General features: G+C 41.0%; 1 protein-coding gene across 4 annotated transcripts in view; it reads left to right on the forward strand.

Moving 5' to 3' along the window:
• Positions 1 to 21063, forward strand: part of DGKI (diacylglycerol kinase iota) — a 230121-nt gene that overhangs the window by 118537 nt on the left and 90521 nt on the right. For all 4 annotated transcript variants that reach the window (XM_076340326.1, XM_076340343.1, XM_076340353.1 and 1 more), the window contains 8 exons: positions 1504 to 1617; positions 2193 to 2330; positions 3498 to 3576; positions 7347 to 7402; positions 8275 to 8337; positions 8557 to 8630; positions 10144 to 10255; positions 13422 to 13621. In XM_076340326.1, the coding sequence (XP_076196441.1) occupies positions 1504 to 1617; positions 2193 to 2330; positions 3498 to 3576; positions 7347 to 7402; positions 8275 to 8337; positions 8557 to 8630; positions 10144 to 10255; positions 13422 to 13621 (836 nt within the window). The remainder of the gene's footprint in view (positions 1 to 1503; positions 1618 to 2192; positions 2331 to 3497; positions 3577 to 7346; positions 7403 to 8274; positions 8338 to 8556; positions 8631 to 10143; positions 10256 to 13421; positions 13622 to 21063) is intronic.

Raw genomic sequence — 21063 nt, forward strand, 5'->3', positions numbered from 1 at the left:
GGTTACGATAAATAACTGTCTGATAAATGCTATTTATACTCAATTAAATTTCTTCAAAAGACTTGGAGAAAGACATACCCTAGAATACCAAATAGGGTGGTGGTTGCTATATCTATCAGGCCACCCCCGCTCCAGTCCTTCAGATTACATCTGTGGTTCCCAATGCCCATGTTATGCTGGGTACCTTTTGGGAAGCTCCATTTTCATCCCAGTTTGGGGTAAGAATCTATCTGAAATCATAGTAATGGGGAGTTGGAGATTTTTCCTCCCCTCATAGCTGGGGGAGGAAAAATCCTGTCCAGCTGCAGTCAGGATTTCAGTTTGTCTTATTTAAAAGCTCACATTTCCAGTAGAGACTGCATCTTTGAACATTGGCGTTAGGAAAAAAAATAGATCAAATTTTATCTTATGTTTATTTTTTTCTTAATTCTTTATTTAAAAATGCAGCACAGGTTCTTTCACAGATTTTAATTTTTTTTTTTTTTTGGTAAAGGTGAGAAATAGTTTAAGAAATAGTCCTATTTTCTTGTAGCAAGAATTTCAGTCATAAAAAGTTTCAGAACATTTTCAGCAACTCTTCTTTACCCCCTTGGAAATTACCATCTAATGAAAACAAAATGTTTTACCGTAATTTGTTCCTTCTGGCTAGATTGCTATTTAAAAGTTTTATGTAGTCCAGAATAGAGACAGGAGAGAGAAACAGCTCTCTAAAATAACCAATCGTTTACGATACAAAAGAGCCAGATTCATTGTTCCAACCCACAGTCTTCAACCCTGAGCATTAGAGTTTGTCTTTTATTCTAGACTTTTAGTCTTCTATATTTTTTATATGTATGTGTGTGTACGACTAGAATATATATATTTTATGCTTTTCACTGAGTGAAATAATTCAGCACTAAGGTCTCTTGTCTGGGGAATGGGAGACTTGTGGGCAAGTCCGCGCTTGACTTGATCTGGACCCTCTGTTCCAGTTCCAGGATATGCTCTGAGATACCATGCTGTTTTAATGTGTCTCTTGCATCTTCTTTCATGACAATTGTCAAAGGTTTAGCTTCTTTTACCATAAGGGCACTTCAAAGAATTTATCTTGAATTGTCCATATTATTCTTCACTCATTTTTACATACAGTATTTTTCAGAGCAATAGTTAGGCAGCCTTAGCCAGGTGTAATTCTATGTGTTTTCATTTCCTGCTTAAAGAACAGCAACTTATATGCTCCCTTTCCTCAGTAACTCTGTGTGCTGTTAAAGATAGCCAGTGTTTGCATCCCACTGCTTCTGCTTGCACAGGAGCTTCATGAAAACTGCTGTACCTGTTCTCCGAAAGGTGAAACCTCAGATGGGACAGCTGTAGAGTTAAATTTCAGATATCCTCATTTTTCCTTCTCCCTTTTGTTTTACTTGATCTTCTCTGTAAAGGGGATACAATAAAAATGTCTTTTTCCTTTTTTCCATCCCTCTCAATCTTCCTGACTAACAGTTGTCTGCATTTCCCGTTTTATAGGTGGGCTGGATCCTCTCCATCCTCGATGAGCTGCAGCTCAGCCCCCCACCTCCTGTGGCTGTCCTTCCGCTTGGCACTGGGAATGACCTTGCCCGCACCCTCAACTGGGGTGGGGTAAGCACTGACTAGGGTACCCTTGTGTGCGGGCTCTCAACTTGCTGGTCTGATTTAGTTGTGTAGTAGGGTGAAACTTCATTTTGGCTAAAATAGCAGGCAGGGCTGTGTCCAAGGTCTACTTCAGTTAGGCACAATGGTTTGGTTCAATTTCCAGTCTGGGATCTTGAATTACTAATGATGTAGTTGAAATAAAAGTGTACATAGATGTATCTATCTGGTATTTCAGGCCAAGTAATGAGGAGGATATGCAGGCTCCTAATTTAAGCATAGTTTAAACTTTATTTCTCTGTATTTATCCTTGACTACACCACTGGAGTTACTCCAGGCAAGGCAAATACACTTTGAGTTCCTCTCCTTATGGCCTTACTTTGCCTGCCCGAGACTTGTGTACTTCAGCAATAGCTTGTTAAAATGGTTGATATATCAAAATTTAGCAATATTTTGAGGTGTTCTTAGGAACATTTGATCTGACCTCTATGAAAGGAAGGAAGTCTGCCAGGTAATTGGCGAGTGACTTGCTTTGCTTTCACTATCCATGGCTGATACTCTGGTGACGCTCCCTCTGCTGTCAGGGTTACACAGATGAGCCAGTGTCCAAGATCCTGTGCCATGTAGAAGATGGGACCATTGTCCAGCTGGACCGCTGGAATCTCCAGGTTGAGCGCAACCCTGATTTGCCACAGGATGAGCTGGAGGATGGGGCACGTAAGGTTAGAGCCTTCTTTTTCCCAGGGAGACTATAGGATGCTTAAGAGCGTCTTTGGGTTACACCATAAGATGCACGACTGGGGAAGCTCTAAAACTTTTTAATTCTCTAGTTGCATCTCTTCCTTTTGCTCTTTTCATGTGTCAGTGCTTCCAGAGATGTGCGAAACGTAATACATATCAGCCATTTATTTGTTGTTTGTAAGTCTCAGACATTGAGCATTTATCTCAAGAACTACGTCCTGGCAAAAATCCCTGGCATCTTATCTGAAAGGGCGTTGTTTTTTTTTCTCTAGTTAACCTGGGGTGGCAGGAGAAGCAACCTTGTGACCACCATCCATTCCTAAATTAGTGATATAAATCTAAAACCAGGATGTAGAATTTTATTCCTTTGGATTTTGCTAATGGATACCAATTGTTTCCTACTTTACAGCAAGGAGTAGTGTATTTTTGTATTTAACTTCTTTGTGTGTGGGTCTCCATATGATCTTGATAGTTGAAGAGTGGGAAAATCTTTGTGAGGAGATCACATTTATAGTAATATGTCATTTGGACTGGAGATGGTGAAAGTGTTGCAATCATAAAAAAAAAAAATTATTGTGAACCATTTTCCTCTTCTCAGTTATAATTTCCAGCTTATCTATCGGATGTTACTGTTCTCTCTCCACAGCCCTGCTGGGCGTGTGTAAGGAAGAAGAGGCCAGATATGTGCTTCCCTGCCTCATGTGTCCTCAATAGAATTAGGGCTTCTTGTCTGGGACTTGCATTGCTCCTGGTTATACATGAAGCAGGAAGAACACAGCTTGAGTTTCATTCGCGATGCTGAGCTTGATGTGCCAGCAATTAGGAAAGCCTTTGTATTGACATGTTAAGTGGAGCAACATTATGGGAAATCTCAATGACTACATAAGGAACCCTTTGATGTGTTTACAAAGATACATATATGATCATAAAGCACTGTAGATGTGTTTGTGTTCTTTAGGCTTTTGTACCTGATCCACAAGCTATTACTAACCTTCAGAGCAACCTTCTGCATACATTTTCCTAATATGTTCCACTTTCTTCTTATTAGGTTTTCATGAGATGCCAGATTTAAAGTAGTTAATTCCTGGTGTGTCATGGAACGTTTCATTCATGTTATTTTTACGTATCTTTTTATTATGCAATTACAGCTTCCACTCAGTGTCTTCAATAATTACTTCAGTCTTGGATTTGATGCACATGTTACACTGGAGTTCCATGAATCTAGAGGTAATAGGAACCTTTTATTTCCTTAGCCTTGGGAATGGGCAGTTATTTTATGAATTACAAATGGAGTTGGATTTAACATCCTGTTCTTATAATTCAGAAGGAAAGCTGGAACATAAAAACCCAAGATACAGACACAAGTAGGAAGGAAGTGATTGTATCATGAGTTTCCAAGGGACTTCATGATTTAAAAACGAAAAAAGTACAAGGAAAAAAGGGCATTCACTGGAGGAAAAGGGCTAAAAGGGCAGCTTTTCAAAGTTTTTGATCTTCTAAAGGAGATACCAGGTACAGATATAAAGGAAGTTTATGCTGATGCAGAAGTGTCAGAATAAGAGCAGAAAGAAAAACAAATGTAAGTCAGGTGCCAGTTTTCCCTCCAGTGTGGAGGTGGAGGGAGGACAAAAGCTGTGAGGCTGTGGAATTAGCAGGGTAGCAGGAGGATAATTGTATTCTCAGACTGAATGGCTGTTACCTATGGATGAGTACAGCATAATATCATTGGACTTGGTACAGACCCAGAGCGCCTCTATGCAAGTGGAAGGTTTTAATGAAGTCCACAAAACTGTCAGGAATTTGAGCTGCTGTAGAATCTTGTTTGTCCCCTTGCTGATGACAGTTATACCACCCCATACAGATCCAAATGTGGCTTAAAAGGTGGGCTTTGGACTGATGTGAACTGCTCTATTTATATGGTATAGGCAAGCACGCTTGTATAAACAAACCTTGTTCAATTATCTGTGTTCAGCTTTTGGTCATTTCAGCTTCATAAGCGGGTATTTTTTCTGAATGGCAGCTCCCTTCACTTTCATACTATCAGAGTGTCATTTCAAGATGAAAAGATAGCACTCTAATGCCATGCTAAATAAAGAGCAGGATACATGATGGAATGAGCTAATGCATATTTAATAATGTTTAAGACTGCTTCAAGCTTTAGGAATAATAATGAGGGGCCACAAAAGGGCACAAAAGGAATGAAACGATGACAGCTGTATGCATTTTTTAATGAATGCATATCACTATGCATTGCTAATGTGACTGAATATATTGTATAGATGAAATGCATGGCTACTTTCTCACTTAATGGAGGCATTACTTCATTATTAAGTAATGAACCCTTATAAAGAATGGATGTTGTTCCAGAGATTCCAGTGTTCTAAAAAATTACATGGGTGAAAAAATACTTGGCAGAGCAAGCTGTGTGTCTGTAAGCGGGTATGTGTGGCCAGGAGAGCTTTTCATAGCATGAGTGTCTGCTCTTACAAGTCGTTACTGCTGGTGTCTTCCTTACCCTCTCAAATGCTAAAATATACAAATGAGTTCTATGTGTTTTAGGAGATAAAAGCTTGTAGGCTTGGAGGTGTTGCTGGTGTGTGGGTTTTATTGTGTTTCATGTGCAATTAAGCAGTGCAAAACAGATTCGCATCTCACTTACAACTGATGACAACCCAGATAAACTCTTAGCAAAACTTTAGCAAAACTTAAAGCACTTTCATGGTGGCTGCACTTGGTCCACTAAGATAAGTGGTCGTATGCGCTTGCTTATGTGGAGCTATTGTAACCACATATATAGTATTAAAACAAATACCATGCCCCACGCCTCCTCCCCCTCCAAACCAAAATAAATTAGGTTTGATTTGAACTCTCAGCCTATCAGGGCATTTTATGCAATAGAGATTGGTCAACTGTTATATTTAGAATAAGCAGTGATTGCAGTGTCTCAGAGGAACCTGTACATGAATGTGGCCTCTTCCATGGCAACCTCTACGCTTTGCTTGTGACTAATCAGATTGAACCTTGAGGGTTGGCTCCAAGCCTAACGTATTTAGCTCTGCTTCTTCAGGAAGTGTTCTGGGTAGCGACTCTTTCCAGAATCACAGTTTCCTCCCTTGTTATCCTTATGCTTTGGTGGATCAGGGGAGATGCAATTTACTTTATCCCTGTTGACATGCTGTTTGCTCCCTCAGCTCTCCAGGACTGTTCATTTACAGGACACCTCCCCCCGACTCACACACGTGCACACACACACACACACAGAGTAACACTTTCCTTTTGCTACTTCCTTGATGGCTTGAGAAGGGTGAGGATGGAGTGAGCCTTGGATATGCAGTCAGTGATTTACTTCTACAATTGAAATTGCACTCTAATCAACTTTAGGCTCTATTCTACACCGCAGTCCTCCCTCCCTACCCATGCTCATCTGCTGTGTCAGAGGTAGGAACAGTTCAGTATGTTGAAGGTCCCTGACCTCAGAAAGTCTCCTTCTCTGATTAGCCAGTTCCAAACTGGGGCTTTGGTTCCGGTCAGTATTTGTTGTAAGATGCGTGTAAGAGCCAGAGCCCTGGTGGCTGCTGCCCGGAGCCATTGGTGATAACCATGTCAGAGAACGTGCAGCATGGGCACTGAGACTTGAGGAGCCTCTCACTTCTTAGCATGGGACGTTGAGACTTTCTGTAAAGAGCTGTGAGCTCAGTAAGTGAGATGAGATTTACTTATGCAGTTAAATTAAGCGTTTTAAGAAGAGGTGGCCCTGACTGCCTTCCAGGCTCACCCGCAACACAATAAATGGATGGTAACAGGAGCTGGGCAAACAATCAAACAAGAAACTCAGAGTTAGTAGTTAATTCTTACAAAATGGAGCCTTATATTGTGAGATATAGTGACTTTGAAGAGAACTAGAAACATTGTTTCAAGTGGTCATCTGAGAAGAAGTAATTTGGAAGTGTTCACACCAGTATGATGCTTTAGCCAGAAGGGCTATCTTGATACTTGGATGTCTTCACTAGAGAATTACTGAGCAAGATAGGTGGCTGGTATTACCACTGAATACAGTGTCAGAAGGGCTGCTTCTGAAATCTCTGGGTGCTGCAGGCTAGGAAAGCAGTTCCCAGGGAGGCACAAGAATGACCTGTATTCTGGGAAGCGTGCCTTATACTGGGAGATTAAAGGAGCTCCATTTAGCTTATTGGAAAGAAGGTTAAGAGGTGATTTAATCACTGCCTATAAGTATTTACTCAAGGAGAAGATATCTGATAGTTGGGGGCTCTTTACTCTGACAGAGGAGTATAAGATTTAGCAGTTGGCAGTTGAAGTCTGAAAAGTTCAAGAGAGGAAAAAAACCAAACAAACCCACATTTATTTTAACAGTGAGAATAATTAACCATTAGACGTGCATTACTACTGGACTATTAAAATTCTCCATCACTTAGAGTCTAGTCAAAATGAAACAGCTCTCTAAACAGGTTTTAGAGTAACCACTTATTTTTTCACTGCAGGAATATTTGGGTAGAGATGCCTATTCCTTGGTACCTCTTTGTAACACATCAGAATTTAAGTGTCTGTTTCATCCTATAATTTACTAGTGCTTTACTCCTGCTTCAAAGTATGGGTTAGTGTTTCATGGATTTCTAATAATTCTTAGAGGTCTGTTCTGTGTTGGTATAAATAGAAGTCTCACAAATGGTACTGAGGGATCATAGATGGATAGTCTGAGAGGTGCTAAATTAACTGATTGTATTTTTGTTATCTCTTTGCTCATGTTTCCATCTATTTTCACTCTACAGGAAAGGGGAAGAATTCAATATCAGTGTTTGAAATCTGGTAGCAGATAATGGCACAGATGGGGGATTCTCGCACAGGAAAACTATATGTTAATATTTTCATGGAATGATGTGTGCTAAAAGCACTATAGTGCTAGCAGGGAATGTGAAGGTACAATGGAGTCTACTTGTTTTATTAGGGTGTTCATATTTTTCCTTTTTATCCTTTCACAGAAGCAAATCCAGAGAAATTCAACAGCCGATTTAGAAATAAAATGTTTTATGCAGGGGTGAGTTGTAATTCATCTTACAGAATAATGCCAACTTAGTTGTTTTAATGTTTTCTTAAGTACCTTCCCCCTCACTTTCTCATATCAGGAGCTCATGCCAGTTCATTTTGCCTGTTGCAATTTAAAGTGTGCATATACTGTTTCTGGCAATGCCACACACAATGTCCAACACACACGTGTCTGTTGGAAAGTGCCTGAAGCACTGTTGTTTTACTGTGCTTAGCAGGTGAGTACTGGTCAAGTCTTGCTCCCCCTGCTTCTGGCTCATAAGCTTCTCAAGAAACTGCTCTGCTTCTTTCAGGGTTTGGGAAGCACATTGTATTGACTTTCCTAGAGAAATTCCCCAAGTGTTAGCCTGTATCTTTGTAGCTTTGAGGAGTAGTCTTGGATGTAGGGCCATGGGAAGTGGAGGACAGAGGTCAGCTATTTGGAGTGATTCATTTTCATATGTGAATATGCAAATAAAATTACCCACCTCTGCATTCAGGAGATACATGGACAATGCTTTGTTCTAAAATGCAGTTATTAAGAGAAGAAATACTAATTTGATAATGCATGACATATGATGTCTTTCTGGATGATGATTCCCACCATACCCATGTGCCTTAAACATGGAAACAAATGTGTGAGCAAGAGTTTGCATTTAAATCCTTGGGTGCCGAAGGACCTTCTTTGGTTAACCTCTCAAAAGGAGTTGTGTCATGATTTAAAAAAAAAAAAAAAAAAATCATATCTCCTGAGAGCAAGAAAGAATAGGTTTGACAAAAGGATGGCATTTTGGTAATTAAATGTGGTGTGATAAGAAATGAGAAAATGAGAAAAGAGAAGAGGGGACGCACTGATGACAATTCCTGCACTTATTTCTGTTGCAGGCAGCCTTTACAGACTTTCTGCAAAGAAGCTCAAGAGATTTATCCAAGCATGTTAAAGTTGTGGTAAGTATAAGAAATTGTGTCATAGTATTGTGGGAGAGGGGGGAATGGAGAGAGACCGAGGTGAGAGTTTAATGGCTCTGTTACTTTTCAGTTTTGAGCATGACATTTGCAACACATTCCAAGGAAAGTCTTGGGAAAGTTGTTACAAAGCAGCAACACTTCTCTTGTCTGTGGCTCCATTCAGCAATTTCTCTGTGCTCTGTCACTTTGGCTTTGTAGTGTGATGGTACAGACCTGACTCCAAAGATCCAGGAGCTGAAGTTCCAGTGTATAGTGTTTTTAAACATACCCAGGTAAGCTCAAGACAGATGTTTGGAGTTATAAAAGAAAAAAAAAACCAACAAAACCTACAAGTTGTCCTAGACTGGGTGGATGTGCAGGAAGAGTATTGCCACTGTGCTGCCTTCTTGAGAGCTAGGTGCTTATAATACTGTTAATTAGCAATACGGAATGGGATCTGAGTTCAGGGTGCAGCTAAACTATCCTTTAAAAAGTTGAATATCCTGTTACAGATATAGTAGAAATGATTAACAAACACGCTTTCAAAAGTTGTGCACCTAACCTGCAAAGAAGATAGTAAAGACACAGATGCCTGGTCTTTTGCTTCATTAGAAGCAGACTATGAAAAAAGAGGGGGGAGGGAAAGTGGGGGGCGGGGGAGACAAAGATCAATATTTTTCCAGTAAAGGAACACCAAACCGTTGAAAAAAGTGCTGTTTTTTTAATGTTAGATGGTGTCCCAAATAGAAATATAGCTGTATTCTTAAAAGTTGTCTATCTCCTGCTCTCTAGAGCAGTAGTCTCCAAACTTTTTTGATTGTACATCCCTATCAGTAAAAAATTTTTGAGCACCACCCCATATATGTATATTTATTTATAAATTATATACATGTACTACCGTCCTAATATATTACATACATTATAAAACATACACAAAAATAGAAATTAAGAAAGGACGTGATAAAGATGAAACAAACACTATTTTAATGTTTTTTTTTCTTACTTATTAAAAGTACAAACAGTATTTTCTTCACATACCCTAATTGTCTTGTCAGTTGTGGATTTTTCTTGCACACTCCCTGTGGTGCATGCACCACACTTTGGAGACCACTGCTTTAGGCAGCCTACCACTTTGCTCCACATGCAGTCCCAAGCACTTGATCTTTTGAGTCCTGCACTGCCCTCACTGCAAGCTTCTACTTGGTGTCACCTCTCTAAAGTTTCCCCTTCTATCACTCTTAGATCACTTTTACATCCATTCTTTAATGGTAGGAAAGAGAGATGCCACAGCTACATCTGTTCCTGCTTCTTGTTTCTCCCTACCTCCTCAAGCTATGAAACGTTTTGCATTCCTTATGCAGTTATAGCTTCTGGGCCAGCAGGGAGAGAGGAAATGGAGCTCCAAGGCTGGAGTTGCTGCTGCAGCCCCATGCCTGCTTAGCAGAGGGGCAAAGCAGCTTTCTGGCTCAACAGCTCATCTGCAGAAGGCAAAGCAAGTGGGGAGAACAAAGCGCTGCTGCTCTGTTATCTATTTCCTGGTGTTTCCCCATTTTCATCTCACAAAGGAACCTGCTAAAGATTATGATGGATACATTTATGGATGGTATACCAGCTTGGAAAAAAGAGATTTTTCCCTTTTGTCTAGTCCTTGCCAGCACAGCTTTTAGTTCTCCCTGAACTGAGTCCTGGAATGGATATCTGGATATTTCTGGAGGACAGCAGAACAGGCTATAGTCAGGCTACTAGTCAGGACCCATCAGGGCAAACTGCTTTCTTAAAGCTTCCTTTCCAAACCTCTTTCTGTAGGTATTGTGCTGGCACAATGCCCTGGGGAAACCCTGGAGATCACAGAGACTTTGAGCCTCAGCGCCATGATGATGGCTACATTGAAGTCATTGGGTTCACCATGGCCTCACTGGTGAGTGTATATAGCAGGTGCTACCCTTCCTGCAGGTGCTCCCAGACTTGGTGAATTCTGTGGGTGGCATTACAGAGTGCAAAGTTGTCCTCGTTACTGAAGAACCACCGTGATTCCACATATTCAGTCAGCTAAGGCCAGAACATACTCTGCTATTAGATTTTAAATGAGAGGGACAAATTGTAGTTTTCTAATAAAAGAGGCGTTATTTAATAATAAAAATGTACTCTTTGCAAAATATGGCTAATTTGCATGTGCAGTGCTCCGAAGTTAAACAGCATTATTACAGTAAAAACAGCATGCATGCACGTTTTTACTGTGGGAATGTTCTATGGTCAAATAATTAATGCTGTTTCTTTTTAGCTTTTGTATATTTCAATCTATGGCATAAAAGTTCAAATTTTTTTGTAAAACTGGCTACTGGAAACAAATGAAATATTGTATAAAATTATATGCCCATACAGTTTCCATATGCCCACTAAAAATGTGAAAATTTAGTAATAGCTGTGGAAAACTTAGTAATATTTCTGGCACAAATGTTATCTCTCTCTTTATTCTGCTAGGGAAAGAAAATTCAACCAACAATTTTAATTTGGCAGTGCGCTTTCTTTCAATGCTGTCCTTAAAGTGAACTAAAGCTGAGTTACTATAAAAGCAATCTCACTGTAAATACCCTAGTGTCCTACTATCACAGTGGTTAAACACAGTGATAGTCTCTTCAGAGGATGATTACATGCAGTGAGAGAGTTGCCAGTTACCCCCGTGCTGGTGTTAATCTACCTAAGGCACTGCAGCTTGAACTTAGTGTGGCCAACAGAAGGCACATATCGGGGCTTCTTGGCAGGTTTGTTTACGTCATGCTTAAGTCCATACTCTTAGGCCTTTGTTGCTGCTATGTCTTGTGTGGACTAGGTTAAAGCTAACATGGATAAGCCTGTTTTCACTGAACTCACGTTTATTTGTTGTGTGACCTTCCCTCAGTGCATATCGCATTCAGTGAATACCCGTGATAATGGAGTTTGCTTTCTCAAAGAGAAATTCAGACAAATCTAATCTTCAAAGTAAGCAAAAGTAAAAGGTTGCCTTGATCAGCAATCATTTCTTTAGAAGTCTGGGTTAAGGATTCTTTTTTGGTCTCTCATTTCTTTGATGGATCTAGTGGATTAGGGAAATAACCTACAAGTAAGTAGAATTCTGTTTGTTAGCCTAGTAGATCTTGTGGCATGAACATTTGTTACTTCACCCCTGCAGATTTTAGGGTATGTTTCTGAAAACACTGTCAAAAGTCTATTTAGCATGTACCAACTGGCAATTTTCAGCTGGAATCTTTTTTGGGTTTGCCACTAATGTGTCTCTAGCCACTCGCAGTAGCTAGAGTGATCTCAAAGCTATCAACAATTTCAGCTGGGACTGAATTTAAGTAGTAGGGCCCTTTGAGCTGCTGTTTCTCTTCAAAGGAAGCCTAGTTCAGAACTGAGGGTCTACAAGTCTACATTGATTGTGATGCTGAGGAACTGTTGTAACCCTAGACTGTGTTGATATAATCCTAACTTGCTCTATACATCTCCCAGATGCGCTTGGTCATACCCAAGAAGGTCTGTGAGACCAGGGAAGAGAAGTACTTTATAAGAAGTGTTATTATGAATATTATTGACCATATTATCAGTTGATCCATAATATTAAGCGCACAGAGCAGGATTAAGGTCTTGACTTGTGTTTAGGCTGCTTTCTGTTAGTAGTGCATTAATATAGGTGTGTTTTTTCTGCATCTGATAGATGAGAGCTAATAGTCACACTACAAATTAAAAAAATACATTTCTGCCCAAGCATAGAATCATTAAGGTTGGAAAAGACCTCTAAGATCATCGAGTCCAACCGTTGACCCAACACCACCATGCCCACTAAACCATGTCCCTAAGCGCCTCATCTGCACGTCTTTTAAATACCTCCAGGGATGGTGACTCAACCACTTCCCTGGGCAGCCTGTTCCAATGCTTGACAACCCTTTCGGTGAAGAAGTGTTTCCTGATATCCAATCTAAACCTCCCCTGGCGCAACTTGAGGCCATTTCCTCTTGTCTTATCACTAGTTACTTGGGAGAAGAGACCGACACCCACCTTGCTACAGCCTCCTTTCAGGTAGTTGTAGAGAGCGATGAGGTCTCCCCTCAGCCTCCTTTTCTCCAGGCTAAAGAACCCCAGTTCCCTCAGCCGCTCCTCATAAGACTTGTTCTCCAGACCCTTCACCAGCTTCGTTGCCCTTCTCTGGACACGCTCCAGCACCTCAACGTCCTTCTTGTAGTGAGGGGCCCAAAACTGAACACAGGATTCGAGGTGTGGCCTCACCAGTGCCGAGTACAGGGGCACGATCACATCCCTACTCCTGCTGGCCGCACTGTTTCTGATACAGGCCAGGATGCTATTGGCCTTCTTGGCCACCTGGGCACACTGCTGGCTCATGTTCAGCCGGCTGTCGACCAGCACCCCCAGGTTCTTTGCTGCTGGGCAGCTTTCCAGCCACTCTTCCCCAAGCCTGTAGCGCTGCATGGGGCTGTTGTGACCCAAGTGCAGGACCTGGCACTTGGCCTTGTTGAATCTCAGTTGGCCTCGGCCCATCGATCCAGCCTGTCCAGGTCCCTCTGCAGAGCCTTCCTACCCTCGAGCAGATCAACACTCCCGCCCAACTTGGTGTCGTCTGCAAACTTACTGAGGGTGCACTCGATTTCGAAGGGGAAATAATTTTTCTTTCTCACAGAGCAAATAATTAGTAGCATTACTGTTAGTGTAAAAACAAACCAAACAAAACAAATTGAAAACTTTTTAAGAATAAACACAGGTATTCATTTGTGCATGCACATGTGTGTAATATGCTTGACACATACCAAGGTGATGAGACATGCAATGCGTATGGTTAGATATCTGCTTGTTGCCCACCACTTCTCCTTGTGAAATTTTAAGTTCTGCTTTGCAATTTTGGAGTGAAAATACATTCATTGTGACTCGTTAGAATGCCTTACACATGGAATGCTGTGTAATGGATGCTGTCAGTAAAACTGCATTTTAGATTTAACTGCCTCAACTATCTGTTCTGAGGTGTCTTTTCTTTGTCTTTCCTGTTTGTTTTGTTTTGGGGTTTTTTTTGCTTGTGTTTGGGTTTTTTTTTCCAGGCTGCTCTCCAGGTGGGTGGTCACGGAGAGAGGTTGCATCAGTGCCGTGAGGTGACACTTTTAACATACAAGTCTATTCCCATGCAAGTGGATGGAGAACCTTGTCGATTGGCTCCCTCACTCATTCGAATCTCCTTAAGGAACCAAGCCAACATGGTGCAGAAGAGCAAGAGGAGAACATCTATGCCTTTGCTGAATGAGTGAGTTGGATATGTGCATGTCCTAATGGCAGGAGGACCATTTGGGGCAGCATATTCAGTCACGGATTTTGCATGTACTGGACTTGCAGCGCATTTACAAAAAAAAAAAAGAAAAAAAAAATTCACACCTTCTGAACTCCCTTTCCACTGTATTGTAAATACTTACCTGATTTTCTTTTATTCTTTTATCTCCTGGGTTACCCTCTGTCTTGCTTTTAGAAAGGTGGTGTATCTTTCAGTTATTTAGAGAGGTTTGTGCAGGCTCAGCAGTATGCCTCTTTGCTTCTGACAGTTCTGCATATGTATGCCATTTGTCTTTGACATTCTTTTGATTCATTTTCTCAACTTTATTGATCTGCTTTTTAAGCTCCATTGGAGATCCTGTAACAAATTGCCATAATCAAGAATTACTCAGGACAACTTGTAGTCTCTGTTGTGGAAGCATGCTGCCTGGGACTGTTTATGGAGAAGGACCTGGAGGTCCAGAAAGGGCTGTTTGCACTTTGTAGGGAATCCTGCTCTAGTATAAAAACGCAAATGAGAAATGAGTAGTCTAAAGATGAATAGAGAAAAGCTAAGATAACTGGAAACCAGGAACATGCGAAGAAGAAAAGACAGGACTAACATTCCTTTTCATAATTAAACTTTATTTGTAAGCACTGTAGAGATATTTTAACACCAAAAAAATTCAAATTTTGACCTGTGAAAATGCCTGTCCAATAAAATAATTCAGATTCTTTTGTAGAGCTGATTATTGTACTTCTCATATAGGACTTCATCACTGCGAAAATGAGTGACGTAGTAAGTGCCTGTGCTGTTTTTCATCAAGTGATGATTTTATATATTAAAGTGAAGCAAAAGAGTCTGTCCCTTCTACAAAGATACCGAACCAAAGGCCTAAAGTTATCAGGGATCCACATTTCATTCAAACATCCATGCACTGAGGATTTCATTTTTCTGGACAGGTGGGTGGGGAATTTTGCTGTTGCAGCTGTAATGGTGAGGTAAGGTTTATGAAGAGATGTGATATCTTTCATTAGACTAACTCATATAACTGGAAAAAACAGACAAGGTCTCAGACACACCTTTTCTCTTCAGGTATCTTAAAGGTTGTCTGTGACTTTCAAGTGTATCATCTAGTGGAAGATATTGCTTCACTTCAAACTTTGACTCCAGCCCTTTAGAGCTTTTTGTCATCCGCTGGTTGTCAATCTGTTCATGTAATCAAAGTCTCCCTGGTGACTTCCAACATCTTCCTGTTCAATTTAGCACTCTGTGTTCTCTTACTGAGACTAATGCTTTAAGCCTCAGTAGAAGCCCATATATGTAATGTACAATTCCTATTTGCCTGGAAAATATATAAGGTATGCTCATCTCTCTTGAGCAGTGAAGAACAACAGACTCTTGCCTGTGGGCAGCGATGCCTGATTTCATCCAACCACAACTCAATCATTTGCGAAAGCTAGAATCGAGCAGAGAGCAATCCTGGGGCATCTTTTTCTACACTGAGGGAGGCTAATGCAAATGTAAAATGAAAATTCCTGGTATTTCCGTCTGAAAATTAGCATGGTTAGGCTTGAATTTTGAGATCTGAATTTAAACTGTGGTAGGGAAATACAGATTCATAATATATGCCAGTTGTCAAGAGGATCTTGTTTGTGGTTTAGTTTAATTTCAATGTGCTATGCTAGACTACGTTGCTGTCAGTCCTTTGATTTGGCTGAGATATTTGTTGCAGACCTATGTCTTGGGAAAATACAAATGATCTGTCAGGGACTCTAGTCTTAGGCTCACGTATCAGAAATGGTGTGTGCGTATATTTATATCTACATCTATACCTATATATCTGTGCGTGTATGTACTTTGCTCTCAAATGTTGAAGGGGAATGAGAGAGAGTGGAGTTGAATCTCCTGGCGTGATAAAAAGTAAACGGCATGTTAAAGGTTAAACTCTAGGAAGCATTTAGTATTGTAAGAGGTTCATTCAACATGATGCTGATTTGCAGTATTTCACAAGAAAAAATCTTCAATTAAATATGTTTATCTACATTTCTTAACTTGATACCTGGAATATATCTCCCTATTCCATTGAAATCTCCCAGAAAGCCTTATATTTGATTGAACACGATAGATTGTTCTCTTACGACTGTCATCTGAATGTTAGATGTGTGAGATAAGTAAGTGGGTCTGGAGCTATCCCACTAATTGTTAGACAGCTGCTCTCGAGCTCCTTCCCAGGGAAATGATTAAAAAAACTATCTCACATCACAGTAACACAGAGTTGCTATTATTGTCAGCTTTGATATTATTGCTAGATAAGGAGAGCTGTAGGGATGCTCTTCGGAGTTTTAGCTAGTCCGGTGTCATAAGTAGAAAAAGACTTAATTTGAAGAAGTCTTACACTGTGTTTCTGTTTTCTTACTCTGTTCTCCTTTGTTCTGGAGGTTTTAAGGAGAGGGGGTTTAGAGAGGATAGTGAGTTTGTTGTTTGCCTTGTGGATGCACTTGAGTTTCCAGGGAATAATAGTATTTTAAAATTGAAGAGCCCATATGTAATGTAGCTGAGTGAGAAGAACAGAGATTTCATGCTTCTCTCACTTGGGAGCAGGAGGGCTTTAGAATAGAATCATAGAATCATTAAGGTTGGAAAAGACCTCTAAGACCATCGAGTCCAACCGTTGACCCAACACCACCATGCCCACTAAACCATGTCCCTAAGCGCCTCATCTACACGTCTTTTAAATACCTCCAGGGATGGTGACTCAACCACTTCCCTGGGCAGCCTGTTCCAATGTTTCACCACTCTTTCAGTAAAGAAATTTTTCCTCACGTCCAATCTAAACCTCCCCTGGCGCAACTTGAGGCCATTTCCTCTCGTCCTATCACTAGTTACTTGGGAGAAGAGACCGACACCCACCTCGCTACAACCTCCTTTCAGGTAGTTGTAGAGAGTAATGAGGTCTCCCCTCAGCCTCCTCTTCTCCAGGCTAAACAACCCCAGTTCCCTCAGCCGCTCCTCATAAGACTTGTTCTCCAGACCCTTCACCAGCTTCGTTGCCCTTCTCTGGACACGCTCCAGCACCTCAACGTCCTTCTTGTAGTGAGGGGCCCAAAACTGAACACAGTATTTGAGGTGCGGCCTCACCAGTGCTGAGTACAGGGGCACACATGATTCTCTTCTGACTGTAAGAGTTGCCCATCTTCCTGATTGCAGCTGTTCTCCTTCAAAACCTGTAGACGCTCTGAGAGGACACTTGTATATGAAAAAAAGGGATCTGACCTTGTTTGACCTGGTTTTCCCTCCATTTTCCCACTATTGTGCTTCCAGCATCTTCTAATTGCACAGAAACTGCCTCATGTGGTTCTACACAGACCTTCAAGGTTGAAACTCTTATATGTTGAGAGTCCTTGCTTTATTTGTTACTGAATAATTTGCGTTTTTCAAGGTGTGGGGAAAAATTCAGCAGCACTTTTGACAGTTTAAAAGTTCCTATTCTTTTCTAGCCTTTAAAAAAAAAAAAGGTGGGCCATGGAATCAAATTAAGGAATAAAAATCTAGTGTTTCTGTGGGGCTCCTTAAACTGAAGGAGCCTCCCTTCCCTGTTCATAGCAGCAGCGCGAAAAGCTTCTTCCAAGCTATTAGGGAACAAGTAAATATGTGCTGCATTTTGTCATAGCTGGGTGAATTACTGGCAATTAGTATTTTATTCAGTTATTTCATCTTTCACTGCTGAATTGCCTACAAACAAATTTCTCAGTATATTAATTGTCCTGAACTATTCATGGACTAGTTGCTGCAGCTAGTGATCTTTCTTCTTACTGTTCATCAAGCATTCATTTCTTTAATATTCCCTTTTGGAAAGTTAAGCTGTTTTGATGTGACATACAGATTATATGAGTACTCTTGAATAGGTGAGGATGACCTGTTTATGGTTTGTACTCTTCTGATAGCTTTAAAATTTTGAGTTGAAGCATAGTGGAGGAAAGTCGTTACTTGGTGAATACAGTTACAGTGCTTCTAATTTGTTTCTAATGGAGGCTGTCCAAATGTAAAAGGCAGGCATAATCTCTTCCTCATCCTACAATGCATTGCTCTACAATGGACATAAGGAACAATCCAATAAAGTGTTTCAAGCCAGAAGCAACCTTTTAGGTGCAAGGCATATACAGGATAAGGTGATGCTGTTCACGCTTGGTTATGGATTGAAACAAGGCAGATAGTGGGGTTGTGGGGAAAAAAGGTGGGTTTCTTCTCATGTGTCTTTTCCATTTGTACCAGCAAAAGCAAACTTTTGCTACAGCCAGAGCAGCAGACTCAGTTTTTCTGCAAAAGTGAATTATGTTCTTATTCTCCTTCCCTTAAAAGACTTGCTGGCTAAGTTCTCATTCCTATTCTCCACTGTTGATCATGGTAACATGTGAAAAAGACAACATATAGCTTGGTTTTCTGTGATCAAGCCAAGAATGTGGTTCTTGTGAGCTATAAGCAAAATGTGTGTGGAATAACAAGAGAAGCTGTGATTCAATTTTCCAGGAGTCATTTTCTGATTAGAAACTACAGTTTAGTATGCTGCTCAGTAAGTTTCAATTAATGATCACTTTCTGAACCTCAAAAGATGGTATTTTGCTTTCACTGGCTTTTAGTTTGGGTTGAGGAAGAATGTCCTGCATGATGGAAGAGAAAGAAGAGGGAAAAGCTTATATAAAAAACATATTCCATATACCTTAGAGAAACAAAGGGACCATCTGAGTATAAACACTAAAAGAGAGTCAGTCTTTTGGGAGTCACTATATATATAAAATGCATGTTTCCCTAAGGTACATGAAAGAAGAATGGAGACAGCAATTTGTCATTGTGGATACAAAATCTCCAGTAAGGGTATTTTTTTTTCTTAAACATTAGCGAAAGTTGGCAAACCTTTGGAGACAATTCCATCCATTCAGATCTTGGCTTTGATGTTTGTTTGCATTTCTGGACCTGCTTCCAAAGTCTGCTGCCTTGAAATTTTTCAGTGCCTGTGGAACAAATCCTGGGGCTCCTTGTCTTCCTTGTATAAGCAGTATGCCTAGCTTGCCATTGGTCCTCCTCACTCATGTCTTTAGAAAGCTCCTGTGTGCCACGTAGCAGTGATTTTCTCCATTTGCATGTCTTCTCTTGCTCTTGGCTTCCTAGTGTGAACTTGGAGCTCTGCATGTCTCTTCATTCAACTTTTGTGTGACACATTCCTTTTGTTTCTGTTTAAATGTTGTATGTCTTTCTCTTTCTTTCTTCTCTTCCACTCTTTCTCTCTCTCTCCCCTGCCTTTTTCCTTGTCTGTCCACACTGTGTGCTGCCTTTCTCCTGGCCACTCATTTCCTGCTGCCTGTAGTATCCATAAAGTGCAGTCTGCTGACCTGAGGAGAGTCTCGGCTCCCCCCGATTCCTTCACTGTGTGAGTATCTGGCTTTTTTCTACTTTCAAAGTTCCATAGTTTTTTGCTGTTACCCTGTGTGTCATTCAACCGGGAGATGGGGCAGTAAAATCCAGTGACAAATGGGAAGCGGGAGCTCGGGTGACAGCATGGCAGGCATAGGGCAGTGGCCTCACCAGCAAAGGCACAGTTCCACAGTACCCGAGTAAGGTGAGCAGGGCATGTCTGGTGATGGTCACCAGGTTCAGCCAAGAGTCCAGCTCACCGGACAAATTCATAGCAACAGGCAGGTCTGAAGTTAAGCACCAGGCACCATCCCTGGAAACAGTTGATATGAGAGCTTTCCATCCTTCGGTTTTAATCCTTGTTCACATACTGTTTGTTCACATACTGTAAGCAAACTCAGCCATAAGCCGCATCTCCAGATAGAGCTGATCAAAACAGGAAACTAGGCCCCCAGAGGAGTGGTGTGACCAACATGCCCCCACCGCCCCCTCAACCTAAGCAAAAAAACCAAAACCCAGCTTAATGTAACATGTCAACTCAGGCACTGTAGTTTGTCTTCAGAAATGCTTTTTTACTATTCAGTCAAAAAAGACATGTTTTGCTTTGTATTGACATCCCTTTTGTCGTCTTGTTTTGCCACTCTCATGATGGATATCTTTCCAAACAGGTTAGGATTATCAAAGAAATGAATTTGAAATACATGTTGGAAAATTACAAATTTCAGATCTATAAATCCAGGTATTCAGAGCAGAAACTTGATTCCAAGAATGATTCTTATTCTGTCATAGAAGAAAGTCAATGGTATACGCTAAAAGAAACCCCACCAACACTCCTCTGTTCTAAAGACTGAGCACGTGCAATAGATGGCGTATAAAATATTCAACAGAGTTATTTGGGAATAATTTTAAGAGCAAATTTCAGTTTTGTAGAAAAGGACCTGGGGGTCCTTTGACCATGAGCCAGCAACGTGCACTTGTGGCAAAAGCGGCTAATGGGCTGCATTAGGAGTGTTGCCAGCAGGTCAAAGGGAGGTGATCCTTACTCTCTACTAAGCACTGGTGAGGCCACACCTGGAGTGCTGTGTGCATTTCTGGCCTTCCCAGTACAAGAGAGAGATGGAGCTACTGGAAAGAGTCCAGTGAAGGGTGATGAAGATTACTAAGGAGCATTCCTTCTATGAGTAAAGGCTGAGAAAGCTGGGTCTGTTTAGCCTGGGGAAGAGAAGGCTCAAGTGTGATTTCATCAATGTCTATAGGTATCTCAAGGGAGGGTCTACAGAAGACTGACCCAGGCTCTTTTTAGTGGTGCCCAGTGACAGGACAAGAGGCAATGGGCACAAACTGAAACAGGAGGTTCTCTCTGAATGTCAGAAAAAATGTTTTTACTGTAAGGATGACTGAGCACTGACACAGGTTGCCCAGAGAGGTTGTGGAGTCTCCATCCTTGGAGATAATCAAAAGCTGCCTGAACGTGGTCCTGGGCAGCCTGCTCTAGGTGGTCCCTGTCTGAGCAGGGGGTTGGACCAGATGACCTCCAGAGGTCTCTTCCAACCTCAACCATTCTGTGATTCTGTGAAATTTCAGAAAGCTGCAGTTCCTCATTGTTATTTTGCAAACAAGGAAAGATTTCCAATTCAGTGTGCCTTATTCCTGGATCATATTTTCTGTACTTTGCTGAGGAACTGAAAGTAATACAAATAACTTGTCTCACTGATTCAGTATCTAAGCAAGTCTCTAGAAGAAAGTTGAGATAAGCCTTATTGCTTACAGAGAACATTAAGTAAGCTGTGGGTCTGTGAGAATGGGTATTGTTTCCAAGTTGAGTTTCCCTTGGAAAATGACCTCCAAGTTTTGATAGTTCATTTGAACGTCTCATTTGATATCAGCTGTCAGGATAAGGCAGGGAGAGAGATGCTCATGAGCCCCAAACTAATTTGTAAGTCAAAGATGTTCTGTATCTTAAAATCTGTAAAAATAGATTAAACATGCTGCTGCATTGTGGCTGCCAATTAATGTGTCTGGCAAAT

Source organism: Aptenodytes patagonicus, chromosome 1 (genome assembly GCF_965638725.1).
Source record: "Aptenodytes patagonicus chromosome 1, bAptPat1.pri.cur, whole genome shotgun sequence".
Classification (NCBI taxonomy): domain Eukaryota; kingdom Metazoa; phylum Chordata; class Aves; order Sphenisciformes; family Spheniscidae; genus Aptenodytes; species Aptenodytes patagonicus.